At 34.0% G+C, this 27,132-nt stretch overlaps 1 protein-coding gene across 1 annotated transcript; it reads left to right on the forward strand.

Annotated features, from left to right (window-relative positions):
• The first annotated feature begins 475 nt into the window (after positions 1–475).
• CLEC2B (C-type lectin domain family 2 member B) lies at positions 476–22,794 on the forward strand. Its single transcript, XM_025995606.2, has 6 exons — positions 476–779; positions 8,371–8,460; positions 15,628–15,791; positions 18,637–18,740; positions 19,709–19,844; positions 19,977–22,794. The coding sequence occupies exons 1-5, from the start codon at positions 713–715 to the stop codon at positions 19,815–19,817; spliced, it is 534 nt and encodes a 177-aa protein (XP_025851391.1). The 5' UTR covers positions 476–712; the 3' UTR covers positions 19,818–19,844; positions 19,977–22,794.
• The last annotated feature ends 4,338 nt before the right edge of the window (positions 22,795–27,132 follow it).

A 27,132-nucleotide genomic window follows, 5' to 3' on the forward strand; every position in this document is an offset into this window, starting at 1 on the left:
CTGATAGCATTACCATCTTGAATATTGATGGTAATGTTCTGAGTATCTTTTATTTTCCTTTTTCTCTTTCTTTTTTTTTTTTTCCTGTTTGTGTAGAGGTGTGTGAGTGTGCATGCAGCCATGATTGTGTCTGAGAAAGAGAGAAAATTGTTTTTGTTCTTTCTTCAGCAGCCAGCTTGAAGCATAGCTTTCTTCTTTTTGATTTCGTCACCTTTAAGATTGTCTTTCTAAACATATGATTATTGTGTCTGACCAAATGTCTAAACACAAGTCTTAAATCATGCCTTTTAATTAATTAGTATCCTTATCTCCTATGGCCCTGGAAGTACCCCGGTTATGTTCTATTCTTGAAACCATTGAAAAAATAGCCTATTGAATATATTTTTGTTCAATAAGGATCCTCTGCTGAAAAAAATAGGAAAATATGAGCCTGTTAGTTCTTTACTTTAAAGTAACTTCTTCCGTCTTTAGTAAATGGTGTTTGTTTTGTGTGTGTGGTTTCCTTTTTTTTTTTTTTTTTTTCATTTTACAGAAGAAATTGTGGTTAGGTAATAGACTCAATCAGACACATTTTTACTTTCATTTTAAGAAATATTGCTTAAAATTGTTTTGCTTTTCTAAAATAGAGCAACTCAAGTTTGGAGCTGCTATAAAAAAGACTAATAACATTTTTGAATTAAATTTAAAGCTTTGCAGAGAGGTTTTGGAAAGGATGACAGAAAGCCTGGTAGTTTCCCTCATTGATAACAGCAATCAAGGAACCAATGCAGAGAAGCAAGGTAAGACATTTACAGTTGTTCAGAATGAATGTTATTGATGGAAATTATCACACATAATGCACATGTCAAAAGCTTTCCAAGGTATGGAACAGATTTTGTTATTTTTTTCCATTGAGGACGAAAAATCCTTTTTTGAGTTAATATCTCCATAAAATGAAATTTGTAACAATAAAATTCAGATTTGTAATTGGCTATTTTGTCTTTTTTTTTTTTTTTTGGCTATTTTGTCTTATAAATGGAGATTCACTTTATCTTATTTTAACTGGTAGTGGAGAGGGATTAACTACAGCTCAAAACTGTTCAAGATTTAATTTCATTTTTACTAAGTATTTAATAAAACCAATACTGGAGAAAATGTTAAATTTGATACACATACTCATTCAAGGCCCAGAATGCAGACACAATATGAAAACTTTGGCCAAGATTTCTAATGTTGTAAAAGATTGTTTATGGATAGTGAGTTGAGTCAAGCTAAGCTAGACTTTAGGGTTTCTTAATAGCAGAAAGATGATCTCCCTATCGGGCTTTTATATAATCACTAGTATTCTGATATCCTTGAAGTTGTCTCTGGCAATATTAAGAAAGATAAGCAAAGAAAATGCACTTTACAGCTAGAAAGGAGAAAACAACTTGGTAGCTTTGGACATACTAACTAGCAAGTTCAGATATGTACGATCTAAACTCTAAATCTAGCAGAAACAATCTTTCAAAGTTATTTTAACAGCAGTATTTCAGTCAAAATATGGTGAAGAAGAGAGGTAATAAAGCTAAAATGCATTAAATCAATTTAGAGGCTCTGGTGGGTTCTAAATATTTGCTGTTTAATTTATTTTCAAATACCAGGACATGCAACCATCAAGAGTTACTGTTACTGCAGTTCATATAGGATGTATAAATACTTATTCCTCATTTTTTGACAATTTAATAATTTTGTTTAAGATTAGATCAAAGAGGGATTAAATCAAATGGGATTAAATATTAGATGATAACATGAAAATATTGAAATCAAAAGTTTTGAGAATGCTCTTTAGTCACTCATAAAATCTGTTAGTCTCTATCTCAGAGATCAATCAACAATATGAATTTATATATTTCAGGTATAAATAAATATATAGTATATAAATATAGTCTGTAGTTTACTAAATAATATTATGTATATGTATAATATTATACATAGCATTTATAGATATATAATTTGAACTTAAACACCATTGTAATAGTTAATGATTTTTATAGTAACTTATAATTTATTTTTTAATATTTTATTTTCTTAATATTTTCTTTTTTTTTTAATTTTTATTTATTTATGATAGTCACACAGAGAGAGAGAGGGGCAGAGACACAGGCAGAGGGAGAAGCAGGCTCCAGGCACCGGGAGCCCGATGTGGGATTCGATCCCGGGTCTCCAGGATCACACCCTGGGCCAAAGGCAGGTGCCAAACTGCTGCGCCACCCAGGGATCCCAATATTTTCTTTTATATTCGGTTATATTTCTTTTATATTCTTAATATTTTCTTTTATAATGTTCTTTCTGCTTCTTGGTAACTTATGATTTTTTTTCGATAGCTGTCAGCTAGGAAAAAGTGTATTTTTTTAGTTTTAAATTCATTGGTCACCCTGGAATTTACCTCTTAACACCTCTCCTTGGAAACGATCATTGTCAATTTTAGTACGTATGCTGCCAAAGCCAGTGCACCGAGTCAGAAATCAGAGTCAGAAATGAAAAGAAATTACTTGAGTCTGATGCTTTTCAATGGGGAAAGTAATTGGAATCCTTAGTTGTTTTGATTATGTTTAGATTATGATAGAGATGAGTTTAGAACTATTTTAGTTACATTGTTAATTAAATGGGCTTTTATTGTTATCTATTTTTTACATCCCTTGTTAACACATTATGAGGGTGAGCAACTTGTTTGAAATTCATCTCTCACTACTAAATTCATAGTGGGAAACCAGTACTTTCTGTTCTTCTTGTTTTTTGGATAATTTGTGCAGTGTACAGGTATTGATCACTGAGCCTAAGGGTATAGAGAAGGAGCTTATTAAATAAAAGCTATTTATGCTGAATGTAGAAAAGTAGATTTCAGGGCTCCGGAAGAGGACAGATTAAATAGAGAACAAACATGTAGCATGTTTGTTTAAATATGTACCTGCATATTAGGAAGTGCAATAAATGTTCAGTTCACCAGTGTCCTAAATCAAACTAAAGGTCACTCCAAATTGGCACCCCCCTGAGAGTGTTATATGATATTTTTTAGCTTTTATGTGGCATCAAAGTACCGAGAGAGTCTTCAGTCATCTCTTTTCTCTTATTATTTATGAGAAGATATATGCCAACATCAATTAGCCTTTTGGTTCTAGTCCCACTGTTTCTGTGCTACACTTATAACAAAGGCCACACTGTTTCTTTGCTACGTTCATGGCATGTGCATCTTATTGAGGCTGGTGTCATCTACATGCAGGATCTAGCATTCTCACCGCACCACAAAATTATATGATCTCATATCTTGCCAACTTTGCCATGGAAAGGACTCTTACTGTTTTTGTAATGCAAATTAGCATTTCTCATACTAATAGAAAGTGTGTACCCTTCTTTCTTCTTTCTTTTTTTTTATAAATTTATTTTTTATTGGTGTTCAATTTGCCAACATATAGAATAACACCCAGTGCTCATCCCGTCAAGTGCCCACCTCAGTGCCCATCACCCAGTCACCCCCACCCCCCCACCCACCTCCCCTTCCACCACCCCTAGTTCGTTTCCCAGAGTTAGGAGTCTTTCATGTTCTGTTTCCCTTTCTGATATTTCCCACACATTTTTTCTCCTTTCCCCTTTATTCCCTTTCACTATTTTTTATATTCCCCAAATGAAAGAGACCATATAATATTTGTCCTTCTCTGGTTGACTTATTTCACTCAGCATAATACCCTCCAGTTCCAACCACGTTGAAGCAAATGGTGGGTATTTGTCGTTTCTAATGGCTGAGTAATATACAATGGAATATTACCCTTCTTTCTTCTTGTTGGCTTCAGAGGCATTTCTTCTTTTAAAATCCCTCCTTAGTTTTTAGAATTATCCTTTTAATAAGATATATATGAATGTGTGTGTGTGTGTGTGTGTGTGTGTGTGTGTGTATACATTTTAAATGAAGGATCGTTGATTGGAGCAGTTTTGGGTTTTCTTTCAGCAATAATTCTGGAGGAAAGTATTCCAAAGAGCCTGACTACCTACTTAAAATAATAAATAAATAAATATATAAATACATTCAAAAAATTCCACCTGATATTACAGTAATCTTCACCTCCCCCCCACAGACACACACATACACAATAATTAAAATATGAAAAATTGGAAAGCTATAACAAAAGAAAAAATATGGAAAGATTAAATTAAAATATGGAAACATGGAAGAGCTATAACAGAAGAAAAAATCATACAGCTTCCTTTTATTTAATTACTATTATAAGCCAGACCTTCTGAAAACATATGTATTCTCTAATTTAAAAAAAGAGAGAGAGAAGGGAAGGGCACCTGGGTGGCCAGTAAAGTGTCTAACTCTACCTCAGGTCATGATCTTGGGGTCCGGGGATGAGCTCTGAGTCAGACTTCACACTCAGCGAGGAGTCAGCTTGAGATTCTCTCCCTCTTGTCCCTCCCCTTGCTTGCATACTCCCTCTTTCTTTCTCTCTCTCTCAAAAAAATAAAATACAAAAAATTAAAAACAGATAGTATTATTTAATGGATGAAGAGATAATAGGATTATAAGAGGTAAGAAAATAAAGTTATACACTCTAAAATTTTAATCAAGATTTTAAACCTGTAATATTTATAACAATAATACTCCTTCATGCACTCTGCCAATTCATGGGCAAATAAAATGTCATAAGGACAAACTGACTTGACTCATAACATAGAAAAAGGAGAAAGGTACTTGTTTTCTTGATACTTGATACTTATAGAAAACTAATAGGAATTAGAGAGATTAATAAGGTGACACTTGAAAGGTGATTAAAATCCCATAGGAAGAGCCTGGACTAAAGTTTGGAACCGAGGCATACAGAGAACCACAAAGGTTGAAAAGACAGGTTGTATGTTTTGTTTCTCCTCTTTTTGACTTTTATGACTTTGGAGGGAGGCTCTTTTCTCTTACCTAGGAATACTCCTTCCATTTGTACTTCAGACTGCAACCCCTGTAGCCTGTGCAGGGATTCTTCTTCTTAATCTAGTTATTCCCTCCCTCTCTCTCTCTTGCCTACACCAACAATCTATCCCTTCCATATTAAATCATCCCTAAATGCAAGAAAAAACATTATGTGTTATATCCTTTTTTAAAAACCCCTATAATAACCATTCATCTCATTCTAACTACCTCTTTGCTTGTTCTCCTTCACATGGCACAGGCTCTCTGAGTTTACTTGCTATTTTCACTTCCTTACTTGCAGCAATCTACCATTATTCTGTAGGACTCTGAAACCATTTTATCAAGGATACCAGTGGCCTCCAAGTGCTCCATTTGATTTTTTTTTTTTTTTTTTTTTTTTTTTGGTCTCCACTGCTACCACCCTTGTTTAGCTCCCTAAATAGTCTCTCCACTCCCTAGGCAGAGAGAACTTTTTTAAAAAAGATTTTATTTATTTATGAGAGACACATACACACACACACACACACAGAGAGAGAGAGAGAGAGAGAGAGAGAGGGGCAGAGACACAGGCAGAGGGAGAAGCAGGCTCCATGCAGGGAGCCCTATGGGGAATCAATCCCAGGTCTCCAGGATCACGCCCTGGGCTGAAGGCGGCACTAAACCGCTGAGCCACCTAGGCTGTCCCAGAGAGCACTTTGAAAAGCACAAATCTGGCAATGCCAAACACCCACCTAAAACAATTCAGTGGCTCCTCATTATACATTGAAGAAAGCCAAGTTACTTTCCCAGGGCCTTCGAAGTTGAGCATCATTTTGGTCCTAACTAGTCACTATTCTGGGCTATTCTGACCCTATCAAAGGTGTTCTGCTTTGCCACATTTTTTTCAGTTCTTTCCTGATTCAAGACACTTGCACTTGCTGTTCTTGTCTTGATTTTAATGTCACTTCCACAGAATGTCCACCACTCTTTTCTGCTCATTTTCCCTTTATCAATCAGAGCACCCTCATAGTGCCTTCCAGAACCTGTTGCAATCTGTAATTTTAAAGTTGGTTTGTTTGTTTTTTTCAGTTGACTGTGTCTTTTCCACCAATCTGATTGGGAATAGATTATGTCTTTTTTTGTTTAGGGTTAAATTTGTAGAAACTAGCACTGAGTAGGTGATTAGTAAATATTTGTAAAGAATGAACAAACAGGGCAGCCCGGGTGGCTCAGTGGTTTGGCGCTGCCTTCAGCCCAGGGTGTACTCCTGGAGACCTGGGATCGAGTCCCACTTTGGGCTCCCTGCATGGGGCCTGCTTCTCCCTATGCCTGTGTCTCTGACTCTCTCTCTCTCTCTCTCTCTCTCAAGAATAAATAAATAAAATCTTTTTAAAAAAAGAATGAACAAACACAATGCTGGTTCACAAGTGAAGCATTGCAGTTCATGTTCATTGTGTAGCTTCGAAATTCCAGATGGTCAGAAGAAATGCTCAACTAATGACAGGACTTTTCAAAAATTTGACAGAAACACATAGGTCAAACATAGTTCTTAATTCTGTTTCTCACATAGTTGAAATAACAGTTTGGTGGCTAAGAAACAATGCTAGTTTTCTCTTTGTGGCATTCCCTCTCCCTTCTTTTGGTACTTCTAAAAATTACTTTATTATGAATTTTTATGAGTATTAATATTTTCATACATTATGCTTGATAGTGTAGATTGCCACCATACTTTTAGAAGAACATCTAATCAATACATGCCAATTTGTTTCTTTTTGAAATTTTTTTCTTAAGAGTATAATTAGGGAACCATGCAAGATATTTAAACTATACTCATTCTAATTTTAGTTCAAACTAAAATGGCTAGAACAGCCTATAAATAAATAATAAATAATATAATATAATAAATACCCATCAGAAGAGGACTTTTTAAAAATCAGTATAGCTACCTAAAAGTATTATCATTCATTAAAATCATGTCAAATTATTCTTTTACATGATGCATAAGTTCCGCAGTTGCTCTGAATGAACAACCAATTTAAATTCCTAAATTTAGCGACTTAAAATACCAATGGTTGTATTTTGCTTTTGCTTTGCATTGCTTGTGGTTTTACAGTATAGGATAAGGTGAGATTCAGTAGGAATGGCTCATGTCTCCTGAACAGTGTAAGTAGGAATTACAAGGTGTCTTAAGGCTTGGCTATAAAGTTTCAGGGTCACTTCTACCACAGTCTGTTGGTTAAAGCAAGGCACAAGGTCATGCGTATTCAAGTGTTGGGGAATTCAACAATTCATCATATCTCTTTATGGGAGAAATAGCAGGATCATGTGTCAAAGGGTTGGTGGACACAGAGGGGTATGATTCATTGGAGGCCATTCTTAAGAACCACACATGAGAAGAAAAATTGCTAACTGATATCATCAGAATATAAAAGAGTGGGTATCTGATGACTGTACTCATTTAAAATCATGCGTCTTTGTGAGAGAAGGTTAGATGTGTGAAAATAGGATTAGAGAGACATATGGATGAAAGGATGTTGACCCAAATGGTAAGGCTGGTTATGTCCTTGTAGTATAAATTTAGATGTGTTTTATTTTATTTTATTTTTTTAGATGTGTTTTAAATTTGATATCTTCTCATACATCCACAAAGGAAAAAATTTCATCCAACAAAAGAATAGCTCTTCACTAGGGAAAAGATGGGAGTTATAAATGCCCTCAATCAATGTACCATCCATCTTAAAGTAACTGCTGCAACTTTTAAAATTTCATAATATATTACAATAAAGGTGAATACTTTAGAATCATATAAATAATAAGTGTTTTATTTCAAAAATCTTATGAACCATTTTCCCCAAAATAGACACCAATAAAAAAAAAATTCCTCATCAAAAATTTATTCTATTCTGCCTCAAACATGATCTTTTCTCATCTTTTCTACTGACTTTGCAGATGAGAAAATACCAGCCCCACCCCCAAATCTCATTCAAGTTCCCTTTGTTTGTTTGTAGCATAAAGCTCAATTTCAAATCTTTGGATTGATTATTCATGAACTTCTAAAAATGCTATACTATCTTTCCTTTAAAGTAAAATTTTCATTAGTTAGAAAGTAGATTTTCTTAGAAATATACAAGGAGTGTTAGGATGTGCTGATATTGTACCAGAGGAGAAGGATATTGAAGGCCTGGGGGTGGCTCCGGGTCTTAAGAAATTCTATCCTAAAGAATTATACATATTCGATTCCTTGCGCTATGGCAATAAAATCCATGGTAACACTTAGATTGAGTGTAAGGATGTCCTGAGAAATTTCAAAAAAGCAGGGTTGTTGTTGTTGGGTTTTTTCCCCATATAACAAACAGAAACAGTATGTTAGTATCATCTTGTGAAATATGAATAAATTTCCTGAATTTTGTTGGTTATGGTTACAAATGTAAACTTAGTCTCTCACTTGTTTCTAAATGTAATTTTCTTTTCAGATGTTAAGGCCAAGAGTAAGATGACAATTTTAGTGCGTGTTTTATGTGTAATATTCTTCATTTTAAATATTCTTCTAATTATTGTCCTAGGTGAGTAAATTACATTTATATTTTTTACTTATTGTTTTCTTTTCTGGGACTTCTTTATCAAATGATCATTTTCTTTTCTGCCTCAAACATGATCTTTTTCATTATTCACACTCTCTTCTCATTATTTGCACTCTTTTCTCATTATTCATGGGTATCCATAGGTATTAATTTCTCATTTAATGGGTATCAATGAATGGTTATGAATTACTTGACCTGTATAAAGCACGAGGAGATGCAAAAATGAGTAATACAAAATCGTTCACCCTGATAATCTCACATTCTACCCAACATTCCCATCACTATTTTGATATCTGTTGCATAGGTTAGTTTTGCCCATTTAAAAATTTTTTCAGGGCAGCCCGGGTGGCTCAGCAGTTTAGCACCACCTTGGGCCCAGGGTATGGTCCTGGAGACCCGGATCGAGTCCCACATCAGGCTCCCTGCAGCCTGTGCTCCCCCTGCCTGTGTCTCTGCCTCTCTTTGTGTCTCTCATGAATAAATAAATAAAATCTTAAAAAATAAAAATAAAAATATTTCCATAAATAAGATCATACAATTTTTTGTATTCTTTGCATCTTATTTTCTTTTCACATCATGTTTGTATGATTCTTCCATTCATAACATGTAGCAAAAGTTCATTGATTCATTGTTGAAGGGGGTTGGAATAATTTTTATGCAAAGAGAAAGATAGTAAATAAATTTGGCTTTGTTAGCCATACAATCTGTGTTACAATGTTCCATTCTGTATTGTAGTGCAAAACAGCCACATATGATATGTAAACAATTGAGCTTGCTGCATTTCACTAAAATTAAACATGGAAATTTTAATATTGTATACTTTCCATGGTCACAAAATATTATTCTTCTTATAACTATTTTGCTTTTCTATTTATTATTGTGTTGATTATTTTTAAAATGTGAAAACACTTTTAGCTCTGATTTTGGCCTCAGGTTGTAGTTTTCAGATCTTCGCTATAGAGTATTTCACACTATTTATTAATTTATTAGTCATTCTACTTTTGATGGACATTCAGGTAGTGCCACATTTTGACTACTGCAAATTATGGTGATTTTAACATCCTTATACTTTTAGACTTTTAGTGAGTAGCGGATATTGTTTGGGATATACTTATGAGAAAAAATTTTAAACAGGCACCCCAGCAAAGAAGACAGATAGATGGCAAATAAAAAGAAGAAAATATGCTCCACATCATGTGCCATGAGGAAAAGGCAAATGTAAACCTCAATGGGGTGCCTGTTTAGGCTTTTTGACCTCATATAGATAATATAGTACATATTTTATTAGACATACTTAAATATTTAATTTTGGAGGGTTCTCATGTAAATAATATTTTGTTTTTAATTTCAAGTTACACTTCTTTGTTGCTGGTATGTGGGAAAACAATTGACTTTTGCATGTCAACTTGTATACTCCAACCTTTCCATGATTACTTATTAGTTTTCAGTTTTTAGTTCTTTCAGATTTTCTATAGAATGATCATGTCATCTCTGAATAAAGACAGTTTATTTTATCCTTTTCAATGTGTAGGCCTATGATTTCCTTTTCTTGCGTTATCATATTACACAGAACTTCTAGTATGATTATTGAAAAGTAATGGTGAGAAGGGAAAGCTTATTCCAGTGGGAAAGCCACCAGTTTCTCACCATTAAGTATTACATTAACCGTAGGTTTTTTTTGTTTTTGTTTTTGTTTTATAAATAGTCTTTATTGAGTTGAGGAAGTTCCCTTCTATTCCTAGATTACTGGGAGTTTGTGTCATAAGTGTTATATTTTTGTCATATATTTTATTCATATGTGATAGATTTTATTCATTTGATCATGAATCATGTGATTTTTCCTTCTGAGCTGTTGATATGATGGATTACTAATTGTTTTTCAATTGTTTTATATTTTTGTCATATATTTTATTCATATGTGATGGATTTTTTACTAATTTTTTACTAATTACTAATTTTTTTTACTAATTTTTTTACTAATTTTTACTAATTGTTTTTCAATTGTTTTATATTTTTGTCATATATTTTATTCATATGTGATAGATTTTATTCATTTGATCATGAATCATGTGATTTTTTCCTTCTGAGCTGTTGATATGATGGATTACTAATTGTTTTTCTTTTTTTTTTTTTTTTTACTAATTGTTTTTCAAATGCTCAACCAGCTTTGCAGATCTGAGATAAATCCCATTTTGTATAAAATTAATTTTAAATATTTTTGGATTCTAAATAAATAAATAAATAAATATTGTTGGATTCAATTTGCTAATATTCTGTGAGGATTTTTGCATCTACGTTTTGAGTGATATTGGTCTGTAGTTTCCTTTTCTTGTAATATCTTTGGTTTTGATATTAGGGCAGTGCTGGCCTCATGGATTGAGTTGAGAAGTATCTCATCTGCTTCTATCCTCTGAAAGAAATTGTACAGAATTTGTATAATTTCTTCTTTAATTGTTTGGTAGCATTCACCAGTGAAATCATCTGGGCCTAGTCCTTTCTGTTTGAGGACATTACTAATTAGTCATTCAATTTCTTTAATAGATACAGGACTATTGCCTGTTTTTTTCTCATTTGAGTTTTAGAAGATTTTGTTATTCGAGAAATTGGTCCATTTTGTCTAGGTTATCAAATTTTGGGTCATTGAGTTATTCATAATATTCTTTTATTATCCTTCAAATTTCCATAAGACCTGTAGTGATGTCCCCTCTTTCATTTTTCATGGTTATCCTGGGTAGAAGCTGGCAGGTCCTATTGTTCTTTGCAAAAAACAAGCTTGTGATTTTGTTGATTTTTCTCTGTTAATTTCCTTTCAATTTCATTGATTTTTACTATAATTATTATTTCTTTCCCTGTTTACTTCTTCTGTTTACTTTTCTCTTCTTTTATTAATTTTTTAAGATGAAAAATTAGATGATTGATTTTAGATACTTCTTTTTTAAAGTATGCTTTCAATGCTATGTATTTTCCTTTAAGCATTGCCTTCGCTGCTTCCCAGAAGTTTTGATAAGTTGTGTTTTTATTTTTCTTTAGTTCAAAACATTTTGAAATTTCTCTTGAGATTTCTTCTTTGGTCCATGTGCCATTTAGGGTAGTGTTGTTTCATCTACATGTTTTAGGGAATTTTTCAGCTTTCTGTTATTGACTTCTAGTCTAATTCCATTGTGATCTGAAGGCAGATATCATGTGATTTCCTTCCTTCTAAATTTGTTAATGTGTGTTTTATGTTTAATTATTAATTTAAGCAACTTATCTTAATCTTCATTTGGAAGTTTATGTAAGCATTCAGATTATTTGCAAATAGAAATGCTTTTATTTAATATGTTGAAATCTTTATACCTTTTAGTATATTGCCTTGTTTTATTGGCTTGAACTTCCAGTACAAGGTTAATGAGAAGTAGTTAGGGTTGCATCCTTATCTCATTCTTAATTCCATGAGAAAGTTTTTAAAATATTTCTCCATTAAGAATGGTTACTTGTAGAGGCACTTGGGTGGCTCATTCAGTTGAACAGCCAAATCTTCGTTTCAACTCAGGCTGTAATCTCAGGTCTTGAGATGGAGCCCCACTAATGGGGCTCCACACTCAGCATGGAGTCTGCTTCTTTTTCTTCCTCCCTCCCACCCCTCCCTCAGCTGAGGAACACACACATTCTCTCTCTCAAATAAATAAATAAATAAAATCTTTTTTTAAAAAAAAGGTTACTTGTAGATATTTTTATTCAAATTAAAGGAGTTCCCTTTAACTCTTAGCTATCAAAGAGATTTTACTCTGAAAGAGTATGAAATGTTTTCAAATATTTTATTTCCATCTTCTATGGTACTTAGTTTATCTCTTTTTTTCTGTTACTGTGTTGCATTATATAGAACTTTTTAAGTGTTAAACTTACTACATTTTAGGAATAAATTCAATTTGATCATAAGATAATAACCTTTTAACACTCTTGAATTAAACTGGCTAATATTTTGGGATGCCTGGATGGCTCAGTGCTTGAGCATCATCTCAGGGTATGATCCTGGGTCTGGGGATTGAGTCCCACATCTGGCTCCCAGCAAAGAGCCTGCTTCTCCCTCTGCCTATCTCTCTGCCTCTCTCCGTGTCTTTCATGAATAAATAAAAATCTTTTTAAAAATTGGCTAATATTTTTGTTTATATATGTACATGTGTTCATGAAAGACTGAATTGCAATTTCCCTTTCCTATAATACTGTTGTTAGATGTTCAAATTAAAATAATGCTAGCTTCTAAAAATTGAGTTGAATAGTATTTCTTCCTATTACATCTTCTGAAAGAGGTTGTGCAATATTGTTGTTATATCTTCCCAAATGATCAGACTTGTTCATAATTGAAGCCATCTGGACTGGGAGATTTCTTTCTGTAGAATGTTTTGTATAATTTTTAAACTTAAATATTTAATTTTTACTAGAGAGTTTTCATATTTGTTACTTTTCCTTGGTCAGTTGTGCTAAGTTGTATTTTTTTAAAAATTCTCTAATTCCTGGTTTTACTAACATGTGTCTTTATGTCTCTCTTTTAATTTTTTTTACCAGTTTATCTTGTGTTCCATCCTCCTTCAGATTATTTAAGAAGCCAAATTATGAGTTTGTTGACTTTTTAAATTTTACATTAATTTTCTATCCAATTGATTTATGCTCTAATTTTTTAATATGTGTCTTTCTTTCTGCTTTGTTTTTAATTCACCACTCCCTTTGATTCATGCACTATTTAGCATGATAGTATAGTATCCAATAGGTAGTATCCAATCAATAGGTAGTATCCAAAATATATAAAGAACTTATAAATCTCAATACCTAATAAAGCAAATGATTCAATTAAAAATGAGCAGAAGACATGAACAGGTATTTCTTCAAAAAAGATATACAGATGGCCAACACACATATGAAAAGATGCTCATTATCAATTATTAAGGAAATACAAATCAAAAGTACAATGAGTTATTCCCTCACACCTTTCAGAATGGCTAAAATCCACAACACAAGAAACAATAGGTGTTGGTGAGGATGTGGAGAAAAAGGAATATTCATGCACTTTGGGTTTGGAAAACAATATGGAGTTTCCTCAAAAGGTTAAAAATAGAGCTACCTTGTGCTCCAGCAATCACAATCCTGGGTATTTACCCAAAGAATACAAGAACATTAATTCAAAGGAATAGATGTACCCGCATGTTTATAGAAGCATTATTTGCAGTAGCCAAGATAAAGAAGCAGCCCATGTGTCCAACAATAGCTGAATGGATAAAGGAGATGTGATATATGCACACAATGGAATATAATTCTGCCATGAAAAAGAATGAAGTCTTGCCATTTGCAATGACATGGAGCTAGAGAGTATAATGCTAAGTGGAATAAATTAGTCAGAGAAGAAAGATACCATATGATTTCACTTATATGTGGAATTTAAGAAACAAAACAAAGAAGCAAAAGGGGAAAAAATAAGAGAGAGAGACAACCAAGAAACAAATTATTGGGGCTCCTGGGTAGCTCAGTTGGTTAAGTGTCTACCTTCAGCTTAGGCTCAGGTCATGATCCTGGGGTACTGGGCTTGGGCCTCATGGTGGGCTCTCTGCTTGATGGGGAGCTTTCTTCTCCCTCTCCCTCTGCAGCTCCCCCTGCTTGTGCTCTCTCACTTGCTCTTATAATCCCTTGCTGAAATAAATAAATAAAATATTTTTTAAAAAAAGAAACAACCTCTTAATTATACAGAACAAGCTGATAATTATCAGAAGGGAGGCAGGTAGGGGATGGTTGAAATAGGGATGAGGATTAAGGTGTACACTTGTGATGAACACAGGGAGATGTATGGAAGTGTTGAATCACTATATTGTACATTTGAAACTAATGTAACACTGTAGTTAACTAACTGGAATTTAAAAAAGAAAAAGGTGTAAAAGTTTTACATTCTATAGGTACTTGGCATCATGTGACTATAGGTGATAATTTAACTGTTTTACCTTCGCATACTATAGATCACCAGCATCCCATTTATGGTTGGTGTTTGAATCAATGCCTTCAAAGTGAATCACGTGGACAACCAATACCATAGCTCATCATTAAGGTTTTGTGCCTTTATTTTTTTTAAAGATTTTATTTCTTTATTCATGAGAGACAGAGAGAGAGAGAGAGAGAGAGAGAAACAGAGAGAGAGAGAGAGAGAGAGAGAGAGAGAGAAAGGCAGAGACACAGGCAGAGGGAGAAGCAGGCTCCATGCAGGGAGCCCAACGTGGGATTTGATCCTATGTCTCCAGGATCACACCGTGGGCTGAAGGTGGCGCCAAACCGCTGAGCCACCGGGCTGCCGGTTTTGTGCCCTTAGATTCACTTTTGGTACCCAAAAGAAAATAGACACTGAAAAAGTTACAAAAATAGGACTTTAGTATGGGAATTAGGAATAGCATGACTGTGGAAGGAGTTGAGGAGCAACGGTCTGGAAAGCTGTGTAGCTGTAGGAGAAATAGTCACTAGTGATTTTGGCTGAAAGCACTAGTGAGTTTGGAGAACCTAGAGATTAGAGGAAGATCTAAGAATACATCTAGATGCTGAGACTACTAACGGCAAATTCCTTAAAAGGCCTGGGAAGTTCATTTTACCTAATTCTCCAAGGATAAAGGTTCTGTTTTACCTCCACCTTCAAAATCTCATCTGGGTTCTTTTCAGTGGTTAACTCAGAGCCATACAGTAATGGTCGTTCTAGTGGACAATAAGCAAACACACATATTGTTAATTACATATTCTATTATTTTCATTGCTTTCTTATACATTAAAACATATGCCCTAGAGTATGACAGTCTAACATAAATTAGTATTTTTATTACCCCCAGATAATGCTAGGATTTCATTATATTTCACTTACCCAAAAGTGGTAAAGGTGATTTAACACAAGTAAAATCTCATGAAACGGATGTTGTATCACTGGGGTTGGAGTTGAAAGGAACATCAGTGTCCTGTCAAATCCTGAACTGTTGTCATTTAAACTAACATGAAATTTGTCTTTCAGCTTGTTACATGATATGCAATTCTGGTCATGATCATAATTTTTTACAACATAATCTCGTCTTTCCCCATTGATCTCAAAATACTGTAGCACATTATTTCATCTGGCCCTTAATATATGTGTTTGTCTCATCTCATTTCTAGTTTTAGAACATAAGAGTACTCAGTATTCCTGCCCAGATGATTGGATTGGTTTCCAGAACAAATGCTATTATTTTTCTAAAGAAGAAGGGGATTGGACTTCAAGTAGACACAACTGTGTAACTCAACAGGCTGACCTAACTATGATTGATACTAAGGAAGAAATGGTAATTAATACACAATTCTTACATTTCTTAAATAGGGGCTTTGGAAATATTCAAATGGTATTATTATTTCTAAAATTTTTCACACATGCCTGTCTATGCAGAAGATTTTTAGAACATGCCATGTGAGATATAACTGAAAAACCTGGTGATGTTTGGTTTGAATAGTGTAAGACTTGTATCAAGTAGTACACTGGATAGCTATCTTTGTATTTTAAGGAGTATAGAAAAGAAGAACGTGAAAATATTTGGAATCCTTTTTAAAGGACTTTTAAAAGTCAGTACGCCAGTCCAGGGACTTTTAAAAGTCAGTACGCCACAAAGACAGAATTGTTTCGGGAAGGATGGGATTCTTAAGTTTACTCCCTTTGAGGAAAGTACCTCTGACTTCTCAGTCTTTCTTTGCTTTCTCCAAGGTCCCATATCAACTTCCATCAGAGCACTAACTACCAGTAATAGAATAGATGTGTAACTTAAAGTCTTTTTAGACTGAAGTATGAGCTTCATACTTCACTAAAAGGCCTGTGAACACACACTATGTTTTATTTGAAATTGCCGCATTTCTATACCATAAAGGCAGGTACAAATTAAAAGCTTAATGGACATTTTTAAAATAAATGTTGATTACATGCAAAAATCCTATGAGTAAAGGAAATCTAGAAATTTAACAAAGGTTTGTGAAGCTAAATACTTCTGGACTTGGACTAAAAATACTGATAAATACTTCCTTGAGTCATTTATGTGCTAAGCATATGTTTTTACTCTTGGTTAGTCTTTTTAAAAGCTAAAGTCAAAATATAATTTCACTCATGTGTGAGATCTAATAAAAAGCAAATGAATAAATAAACAAATTCTTGAATTGTCCTTTACAGTTCCTCTTGGGAGAAAATGCCTAAACTAGCAGCAAGATGGAAAAATGATGAGTACTAATAACATTTTTGAGAGATAAAGAAATAACAAGGCAAAATATTTTTAAAATCTTCATTTATAGGAATCTTGTCAGCAAAGGCTAACAAAAATAGTGCATATCATGGAACATAAAGATATAAGCACACCAAAATAATTAGTTTTGAACTTGAGACATCATTAAATATATCAGTTAATAATGACTATTCCCTTGGGATCAAGAAAAGAGACTTTGATCCTACAATTTCCTAATATAGCTTGAAGGTCATCTGCCTATATGTACTACTACATAACTTGGGCCAAATTTAAGTGAGTGACAAAATGATGTAAAGCTATCTGTAAAGGAGTGATAAAAATAATATATAGAAGAATTTTAAAGGACTGTTTATTTAAAACCGGTTAATTAAATGTTATATATGTTTACTTAGATTACAAAATGTTTTCCTTAGTTAAAATGAGATATAGCTTCTGTCATGAAATATTTTTCATATATATTTCCCCTTACATAAAGTTATCTTATATCTTTAACAAGAAGCCACATGAGTGTTTTTTCAGTGAGCAAATAATAGTTAATATTTTTCAAAGAACAGGCTTTAGGAAGCTTACCTCCTGGTTCCCTGATACTAAGACTGCAACTACTTAAACTAATCCAATTTTTCCAATTATCCAATAACATATAGAGTGCTGATGGTCAATACATTTATCCTTTCTCACATTTTTTTTTCTGTCTTCAAGCAAGCTCTTTCCAAAGCCTAAAATTTGAATTGCCCTCTTCTTCCTTCTTCTTTGTCCTCTGTATTTATCATGGAATATTCTACTCTTCCTTTCCAGATATACCTCTTGGAGCACATCCAATAAGCAAGTGCCCTATAAAGATTCAGATATTTCTTTCTTGTAAACTAAAATTTCACTTTGTATTTATTTCATTCATAATCTTCTACTCGTCCAGAAGGATATTTCATAACTCTATGTTTACATAAATTTCTTCACTATAAATGAAGCCCTGTAAATCCAGAGAAAGTGTTTGATTAATGTGTTCTTTTATAAACTCCAAAGTTAGTTCAATAAGTTAAATATTTTTTTCAAATACATTTATGAAATGATGGATAAAATAGTATATTAAAATGCCAAAGGTTATTACTGTCACTGTTAATAAAAATGGACCATAGTGTTGTGAACTGTATCCCTTATATCTATCATAAAATTGAAACATGGAGTGGTACAATGTCAAACTTGTGGTTTACCAGGCATTTAGTGGCATAATAGACTCAATGACTTTCTGTGTCTAATTCTATGGCTAAAAAGGCTCCAAGGCAACAAGAAATTTCCACGTTGAATGAAAAGGGTGAACTATGAGGATAAAATCATATTTTTCTCCTGAATGATCTCTTTAGAAATAGAAATTTTGGGCAGAAAAACAAAATTTGAGAATTAAATTCTAAAGGAATTGGATAGATGAAGGGTGTCTGTGTGCATGTGGGCGCATCAATGCACCTCCATGTGCATAAGCAATCTTATTGGGAGAGTATCTGAAGTAAAACATAATATTAAAAATCAATATACTAGTATTTACTGGGAAGTGAGAAAGCATTATAGTACATATCTGATGACTAGAAAGGCTGTGCAAGAAGTCAATTGCAAACTCTGGCTTTCCAGGAGTTTACAGTGTTAAGATCCTGGAGGAATAGATTTCCATATTGAAGATTTATCAATTTGGAATCAAAAAGTATCTTAAGGAAAATTTATCTCACATATTTGCTTACAAGTAGGAAAACTAAGGGTCAGAGGATGAAATATTTTTTCAAAATCCTATAGCTATTTTCTGGTGAAGCAGCAGTTGAACATTTGTTGCCTTGCTTTTCACAACCTCCAAAGCAAGGGAGTCACAAAAGGTTGTAGCAAAAGCTAAAAAAATAAAACAAAATTTATTTTGTCTCTAAAGAATTTTCTTGGGCGATACAAATGCACTTCTGATCACTGGATTGGACTGGAAATGACAGAAAATAAATCAGGAAAATGGATAAATGGAACCATATTTAACAATTGGTGAGTTTCTTTCTTTTGGAGATTATTAAAATTTGGATAACATAACCTCCAGAACCTTTGGGTGTATGTTGGAAAAAGTGAGGGAGGGAAAACTGTATTATGTATTGAGATTAGTTCCAAGAAATCAACCAGGGACTTTGGAAATCAGGAGGTAAGAGGGAGATCTTAGTTCAGTATTTTGAAAATAAAGATCTGAGATTTATAAACACAGACCAAAAAAAAAAAAAAAAAATCCAAAAAACATTTGCCTGATTTTAACCTGTCTTCTCAAATTTATATCTATTATTCAAAGTTCATGCTGCCTTTTTGCTGACATCTTTTACAGTTCAAGTTAAACTTAACTGTTGATTTTAACCTAATTTTATTTGAGCTTCATATCTTCCATTTTATACTTCCATTATATCTTCCACATATGATCTCAGCATAACTACCCCAATGGTGACTGCCAGCCACTTACTATTTAGTTTATATTAGAATTCCTCAACAGCAACACAACTGACATTTTGGACTGAATAATTCTTTGTTGTGGAGAAGGGGTGCTGTTTCATGCATTTTTGGATGTTAACAACATCTCTGGCTTTTTCTATTAGGCAATCCCTCTACCTGCTTTGTGACAACCCAAAATGTCTCCAGCTGTTGCCAATTGTGACTTGTGTATGTGTGTGTTGGGAAGCGAAGTGGAGAGCAGAGAGCAAAATCGCCTTGTTCTAAGAATTATTGGTTTATATAAATTGGTAGTTCCACTGATTACACATCACTATCTTAACATCAGTTTAACAGTTATAAAAATTCTTGGATGAGAGACTCTTTCGGTCTAATTTGGTACAGATATCTTCCTCTTTGCAAGAGAGGACTGTGCCACAGCACACTTTTTCAGGACTCTGTACAGATACTTTAAAAAATTGGGTCATTGGGCAAGTGAGAAATCAGAGCATTTTTTTTAGTACGTGATGTTTAATCCCTTGTAGGTTTCTTGTGAGAGGAAATGAAAAATGTGCTTACCTCGATGATGATGGTGTAGCAACAGCTAGATGCTATGCAGAAAGAAAATGGATCTGCAGGAGGAAAATGCACTAATGTTTCTATAGTGGAATTACAACATGGGTACCCATGATTTTTGTAATATTTTTTCTTTCTCTCTATATAAGTTAATTTTTCACTGCTTTAATGATCTAACCTGGTAATACATCTTAATAATTATTCATATAATTTCTTTCAACTTACTTTATTTTTCAGATGACCTGGATCTTTACTTTTTGACATCAATTTTAGAAGACTCCTGTAATTACATAGGCTCTATAGATCAATTTAAGAAGTGTTGTATTGGGACATCTGGGTGGCTCAGTGGTTGAGCATCTGCCTTCACCTCAGAGCATGGTCCCAAGTCCGGGAATCAAATCTCTCATTGGTCTCCCTGTGAGGAGCCTGCTTCTCCCTCTGACTGTCTCTGTCTCTCTCTGTGTCTCTCATGAATAAATAAATAAAATACTTTAAGAAAAAGTGTTTTATATATATTATTTCTTTACTCATTTGTAATATATAATTGACATTGGTGTTTTTCTTCTTATATGATTTATAGTTTTTCTAGCCAGTCATTGCATGTTATTTATTATGTGTGTCCTCATCAAATGTATCTGGCTTTTACAATTATGCAATTTTATTATTTTTAAAATAGTTACTTTTTTGTGGAAATGTAACTGCATTATTCTTCTCCTGTTCAACATACTTTCTGAAAACTCATAGTTTCTAATAATTTGTGGATTCTTTTAAAATGATAAAAATAGCATCTAATAATAAGGTTTATTTTTTCTTATAACTATTATCTAATTCTTGTCTAATTAAAATTTGTAGAACTGCCAAGACAATTTGGGCTGTGAATATCTTGGGGTTGTCTCACATTTTAAAGAAAATGTTTCTAACATTTCAACATTATCAGCATTTTATTTAATTTTTTATGCACCTTTTTTAGGTTAAGGCAGTTCTTTTCTAGTCCTATTTCCTAAAAATATTTTTTTAATAGAAAGGGACTTTGAATTTTTTTTTAATTTTCTTATATGTTTTTGTTTTCTTTATCTGTTTTGATGTTCTTTCTTAATCTTTCAATGTTAATGACACATGTTTTCTAATGTTAAATAACTACTTTGAATTCCCAGATAAAATTCAACTTGGTCATGATGTCATATCATATTTATTCTCAATTGATTTATTCTGTTATTTTTTTTTAATATTCCTGTGCCTAAATTCATGAATGTGCTTGTCCTGAAATTTTCTCTGGAGGGATTATTGGGATTATTGTTTCAATAATTCAATGAAGATATGATGAGAAGATGTGTTGTGTCACATTGATGAAATTGTGAATGGTAAATTTAAAGTCTAAAAAATTTAATTATTGTTCATATTTTGTGCATATTTTAGATGAGATTTACATTTGTGATTATCAATGCATTCTAGCCCCAACCTTTGAGTCACAGGAAAAGAATATTTATGAAAAGTATGATATAATGTAATCAGAATGAAGTAAATGATACTAAGCAAGTGCAGACTCAAGGAGATCCATGTTGTTTCAATAAAAACAAATTTCTAAGAGCCATGATAGTGTGAGTAATAACAGCATTGCTACCTTTCTCTTTTTAATTTATATTTTTTATTTTGTTTGTTTTTTTGGGTTTTTTTTATTGAAGCTTAGTTAGAATGCAATATTATAACAGTTTAAATGTACAACATAGTTATGTAACATGTATATACATTGACAAAGTGATCCCATGATAAATCAAGCTACTTTCTGTCACCCTACAGTTGTTACTTATTAATAAGTATATTCCTCATTGTATTCTCATCTCTTATTTATTTTATACCTGGAAATTTTCCTCTTTATAACTAGAAGACTACCCTTGTTATGCTTTTTTTTAAAAATGTTATTTATTTATTCATAAGAATACACAGAGAGCAGAGAGAGAGAGGCAGAGACACAGGCAGAGGGAAAGGCAGGCTCCATGCAGGGAACCCGACGTGGGACTCCATCCTGGGTCTCCAGGATCACACCCTGGGCCAAAGGTGGCGCTAAACCGCTGAGCCACCAGGGCTGCACCCCCACGGCTGTTTTTAAGATACTTTTTTCCATTGTTACCTTTTGCTCAGGAGAAATGAAACTAGTCAGGAAAGACACTCTTACCAGGAAAGAAGCAGGAGATGGTCTTTGGACCTGAGCAGGAAGAAGCAATGTGTGGACATTATGAAAAACCTGCTTGCACACTCACTGGACAATAAGCAAATGCATAATCGATCTCCTCTATCCACTATTCTGAATATTTATAGATAAATCATAACACCTCTCATGAGCTCATGAATTTTGTAATACATTTCAATTAAATTGTTTCTTTAAACAGAAGTTCTGCCAAAAAAAAAAAAAAAACAGATTTCCAGGATCTGTCAGACCTAGTAGCAAGTCTTTACAAGACCAAATATTTATTAGTCAGTAATTACACAGGTTCATTTCGGTTGAAGATAACAATTGTGTTCATTTATTTAATAGCTATTTATGCATATTTAATATGAAAAACAATAAATGCTACTCTGTATTGTAGTAGTAATATTTATAAGTTTTAGTCATGTGTAGATTTAATAAATTCCTCTTCTCTTGTATGAGTTTCATTATGTCCCCAGGTTGAAGTCCTAACCCTCAGCCTTCAGAATGTGACCTCACTTAGAAATAGACTCATAGAAAATGAAATAGATAAAATGAAATCATTAGGATGGGTTGAAATCTCACTAATCTATAAGACTGGTGTCTTTATAAATAAGGAAAATTTGAATTTAATGACAAATACAAAGAGAAGACTATGTGAAGACACAGAGGAAAGGTGGCCATGTGACTAAAGTGATGTATCTAGAAGCCAAAGAATGCCAAGGATTACCAGCTATCATGAGAGACCAGAGGGGCAAGAGAGGATTCTCCCCTGGAGCAGTCTGAGAGAGCACGACACAACAGACACTTTGATCTTGGAATTCTAGTCTCCAGAACTGTGAGAAAATAAAATTCTGTTGTTTTAAGCCACTCAGTTTTTGGTACTTTGCTATGGTGGCCCTAGCAATCTGATACATTGTATTAGCAAGATCAGCTTGCTTCCATTTTTCTGTTCCATCTTTCTCTGATACAAGCCTGAGCTGGAATGTCCCTTCCTTGTTTCAGTCTTTCTTTAAATGAAGGAAAATGTGTCCTCCGAGCATCTCAGTCTAGTCACATCTTGTTTTATCTACCACTCCACAAAATGCACACAAGCAGCTCTCACCAAGTAATGCCAGTCTGTGTTTGCATACCCAGCGAACGAGCTTCAGTTAACGTTTCACATGTTGTCTCAAGCAGAATTTAAAATTATGTTTCTATTTCTTCTTTATATACTATCTTCTAAGTATTCTGTGATACCCTATTCCCCTGGGATTCCTCCTTGCTCCTGACCTCTCCTCATTTCAATTTCTTTTTTTTTTAAGATTTTATTTATTTATTCATGAGAGGCACCTAGAGAGAGGCAGAGACATAGCCAGAGGGAGAAACAGGCTCCCTCTGGGGAGCTTGATGTGGGACTTGATCCTAGGACCCCAGGATCACAACCTAGGCCGAAGACAGATGCTCAACCCCTGAGCCACCCAAGCATCCCTCCTCTTTTCAATTTCAGTACACACTCTCTGTTCCTGTCATATTATTCCATCTTCCTGCAGCTTTAGGCCTTTCTCTTCTCTCTTCGCACTCCTTCTTAGGGAATTGCCTTCATACATTTAGGATCAACATCTACTCTAAGAGATCCTATACTGACATATTCAACATCAATACCTTCTCTAAATTCCAGATTATCTAACTACCTATTCCATGTCAACATCTCAATTATATCCTTTCTTTCTTCCAAATTTTTACTTAAACTCTAGTTAGTCAACCTATAGTGTAATATGGGTTTCAGGAGTAGAATTTGGTGATTCATCACTTACATACAACACCTAGTGCTCATGACAAATGCTCTCCTTAATCCCATCCCCCATTGAGCTCATCGCCCTGCCCACATCCTTCCATCAACCCTCAGTTTGTTCTCTGTAGTTAGGAGTTTCTTGTGGTTTGCCTCTAAATATATCTACAGTTTATAATCTTTCCCTCAAAATATGGCCCTTCTCAGCACACCATCCAACTGAGTGCATAAAAACAGAAACCTGAGGGTGTCTGGGTGGCTCAGTCAGTTAAGCGGCTGCATTAAACTCAGGTGGTGATCTTGGGGTCCTAAGATTAAGTCCCCCATTTGGCTCCCTCTTCAACGGGGAACCTGCTTTTTGCTCTCCCTCTGCCTGCTGCTCCTCCATGCTTGTGCACTCTCTCTCTCTTTCTGTGTCAAATAAATAAATAAAATCTTTAAAAATAAAAAACAACCCAGAAACCTGGTTTGGCCTTAAGATTGGTTTTGTTCCTCATCTACCATTTTTAGTCCATTTAGTAGGAATAAACAGAAAAACTCAGCAGGTAACTGGCCAGCAGAACTCTATGCTGCGTGTATATTGCAGTCAATGTATTGTGCTTAGGGATCTAGAGAGCAAGGAAAAGTGTGAACCTAAGAGATGAAAAATCTTGGAATAAAGAGATAGTTGAAGAAGTAAAAGGAAGAAGTACATTCTCAAAACCGAAGCACTAATTAAAATAGTACACCCTTATTTTAAGAAAGTCTGATTGTTACTATTCATGATAAATCCCATTCACGTGTTTATTTCAATACACTTCCTTCCTGAAGCTTGAGTACTAGTCTATCATCTGTTGCCTTGCCCGTCCCTAAATTAGCTCACAACTCAAATACTTCCTTTTCCTTTTCCTCTTCCCATACTGTAGCCTAGGGTAATGGCTCCAAAACTCAAAATTTACCAGGTTACTCTGGGAACTCTAGCATTTTATTGGCTTTCAACTGCTGTTGAAATTTAAAGTGGAAATGCTTCCATGACGTTTAAGACATCTTATTTTCCAGCCTATTTTATACCCAGTCTATCCTTCCTTGGCCTCCAGTAACACTGTCTTCACATGTTTTAAAAACATAGCATGCTCACAAATCCAAAAGGTTTTCCCCCTTACCTATTAGCATTTTATCTAGGACTTCCTGGAAGGTTTCTCTTTCTCATGAATTCCACTTACTTTACATCTCAATTCGTGTGCCTTATGTTTAAAGCTGCATTAGCTAAATTAAGGAACAACATCGGATCCCCTCTACTTTATTGTATTATAAGTAACATACAACTCTCCACAGCCGTTTGTCAAATTTTGTCCAGTCGATATTTATTGAGCATCTATTATGTATCAGACATTGCTTTAAATCATAGGAATACAATAAGAATCCAAACAAGGAAAAACCCTTGTGCATGGGGCTTCAATTAAAGATGAGGAGACAGAAAACAAAATATAACATTTTAAAAGATACAAAGAAAAGCAAATCATTTGGACCAAGGAAAAAATGTTTTTTATATTTGTTGGTTAATTATTTTATTAGTATTTATGAATCTCACTAGAACATAAAGACCAGTTCATATACTGGCAAAAATGGTTACTGGCATTCAGCTGAGGTATTACCATAAAACAAGCAAACAACACTACAAACTAGCAAAGGATCATGGAGATCAAGGATACAAGTGTCACCTCAAAGGCAACTTTTACTACTAGGTCTGGAACAATTTGACCATCAAAGTAGAGTATACAAATCGAACAAAATGTGAAAATGAGAGTCTACAAAGATACAAATGCAAAAATGAATAAGTTGAAATTCTGATGTAGATGGGCTATTTATAAAATCTAAAAATACCTTCTGTCAAGCAAAAATCACAGCAAAAAACTATTACACAGGTATAGGCTTTATTCAAGGTTATGGCAATGAGGGACATAAGCCAGAACTCACTCTGAACCAAAATCTTCTGAAACAGGGCAGTAGGGTTTTTGCAGAGCTGGAGTGAGAGGGAGATCATACACCATCTGTCTATTCAACAACTGTACCCAGAGGGAAATTAAACTTTTTCAGGTCCTCATGCTAGGAGAATTTTACAACTTGGAGCTAGGTGCCCACTGCAGTTAGCCTCCTACCTTTTCATAGAAACTGAAAAACAGAGGTGCTACCTTTCTTGATGATTGCATTTCAAAAGAATGACTCTCTGGTCCTTAGGAGAAACACTTCTGGGTTGTAAAGACTCAGCAGTTTGAATCTCAAAGGAGCAGAGACAGAATTTCCAATTACAAGTTTCCTGAAGGAAATGTCCAAAAATGAGGAGGTCAGGGGCTCATCAATAGGAAGAACAAAACTTGTCTAAAATTTGGACAGGCAGAAGGGAATGTTAAAGCCATCCTGGTCCCTGTTCACAAAATACTAATTTTGTGAACAAAAAATCTGTACAGTGAAGTCTGATAGATGTCACATTAAGTAGTGAACAAAGTCAATAGCATCAACAATGGAATAAAAAAAATAAATGTATTTGCTGTCTGAAAGGAGGCAGTGAAAAGAACTTCTCACTCTTTCTGCCAAGGAGCAGTTAAATATAATCATGAGAAATAATCAGACAGATTCAGACGAGATTGGGCACATTCAGGGTGGTATGGCCATAGGCGATCAGACAGATTCAAATTGAAGAACATTTTGCAGAATAACTCACTTGTAGCATTCAGAAGTGTCAAGGCTGTGAATAACAAGGAAGGCTAAAGAACTCTTCTAGATGGAGGGACCTTAAAGAGACATAATAACGAAATGTAGAAGATGATTCTGAGCTAGATATTTTACTCTAGAGAATTTATATATATATATATATATATATATATATATATATATATATATATATATATATATATAATTGGCAAATCCTAAAAGGAGTCTGAGAATTAAATGGTAGCACTGTGTCAATGCTAGTGTGTTAATTTTGATTATTTAATTGTGATTCAGTAGGTGATTTTTTAAAAAAAATATTTTATTTATTTATTCATGAGATACACAGAGAAAGGCAGAGACATAGACAGAAGGAGAAGTAGGCTCCTCCCAGGGAGCCCCATGCAGGACTCGATCCCAGGGACTGTGATCACACCCTGAGCCAAAGGCAGATGCTCAACCACTGAGCTACCCAGGCATCCCCAGTAGGGGATTTTTTTGTAGAAAATATACACAAAAGTATCCACTAATACTTGAAATTTTATAATAAAATGTATCAATCTGGCAAGTAATTCTCAGAAGTTTCAGGAGAAAGTGCTTTTCCTCTATACCTGTAATCTTCTTAGAAGTTTGATAGTTTCTAAATTTAGATTAAAATTGTATAAAATCTAAAGCAAACCACATATTTAATGCTTTTTAGTCATAATCTCCAGTTTTAAGGTTTATATCAAAGAAATAAAAGGTGCTAC

Source organism: Vulpes vulpes, chromosome 8 (genome assembly GCF_048418805.1).
Source record: "Vulpes vulpes isolate BD-2025 chromosome 8, VulVul3, whole genome shotgun sequence".
Taxonomy (NCBI): domain Eukaryota; kingdom Metazoa; phylum Chordata; class Mammalia; order Carnivora; family Canidae; genus Vulpes; species Vulpes vulpes.

What these genes read in the sequence shown, in the direction of transcription:
- CLEC2B (XM_025995606.2), top strand. Translation starts at nt 713, where the DNA reads ATGACAGAAAGCCTGGTAGTTTCCCTCATTGATAACAGCAATCAAGGA. An exon ending in AACCAATGCAGAGAAGCAAG is followed by an intron (nt 780 to 8,370) that starts GTAAGACATTTA and finishes TTTTCTTTTCAG; the next exon opens with ATGTTAAGGCCAAGAGTAAG. An exon ending in TCTTCTAATTATTGTCCTAG is followed by an intron (nt 8,461 to 15,627) that starts GTGAGTAAATTA and finishes TCTCATTTCTAG; the next exon opens with TTTTAGAACATAAGAGTACT.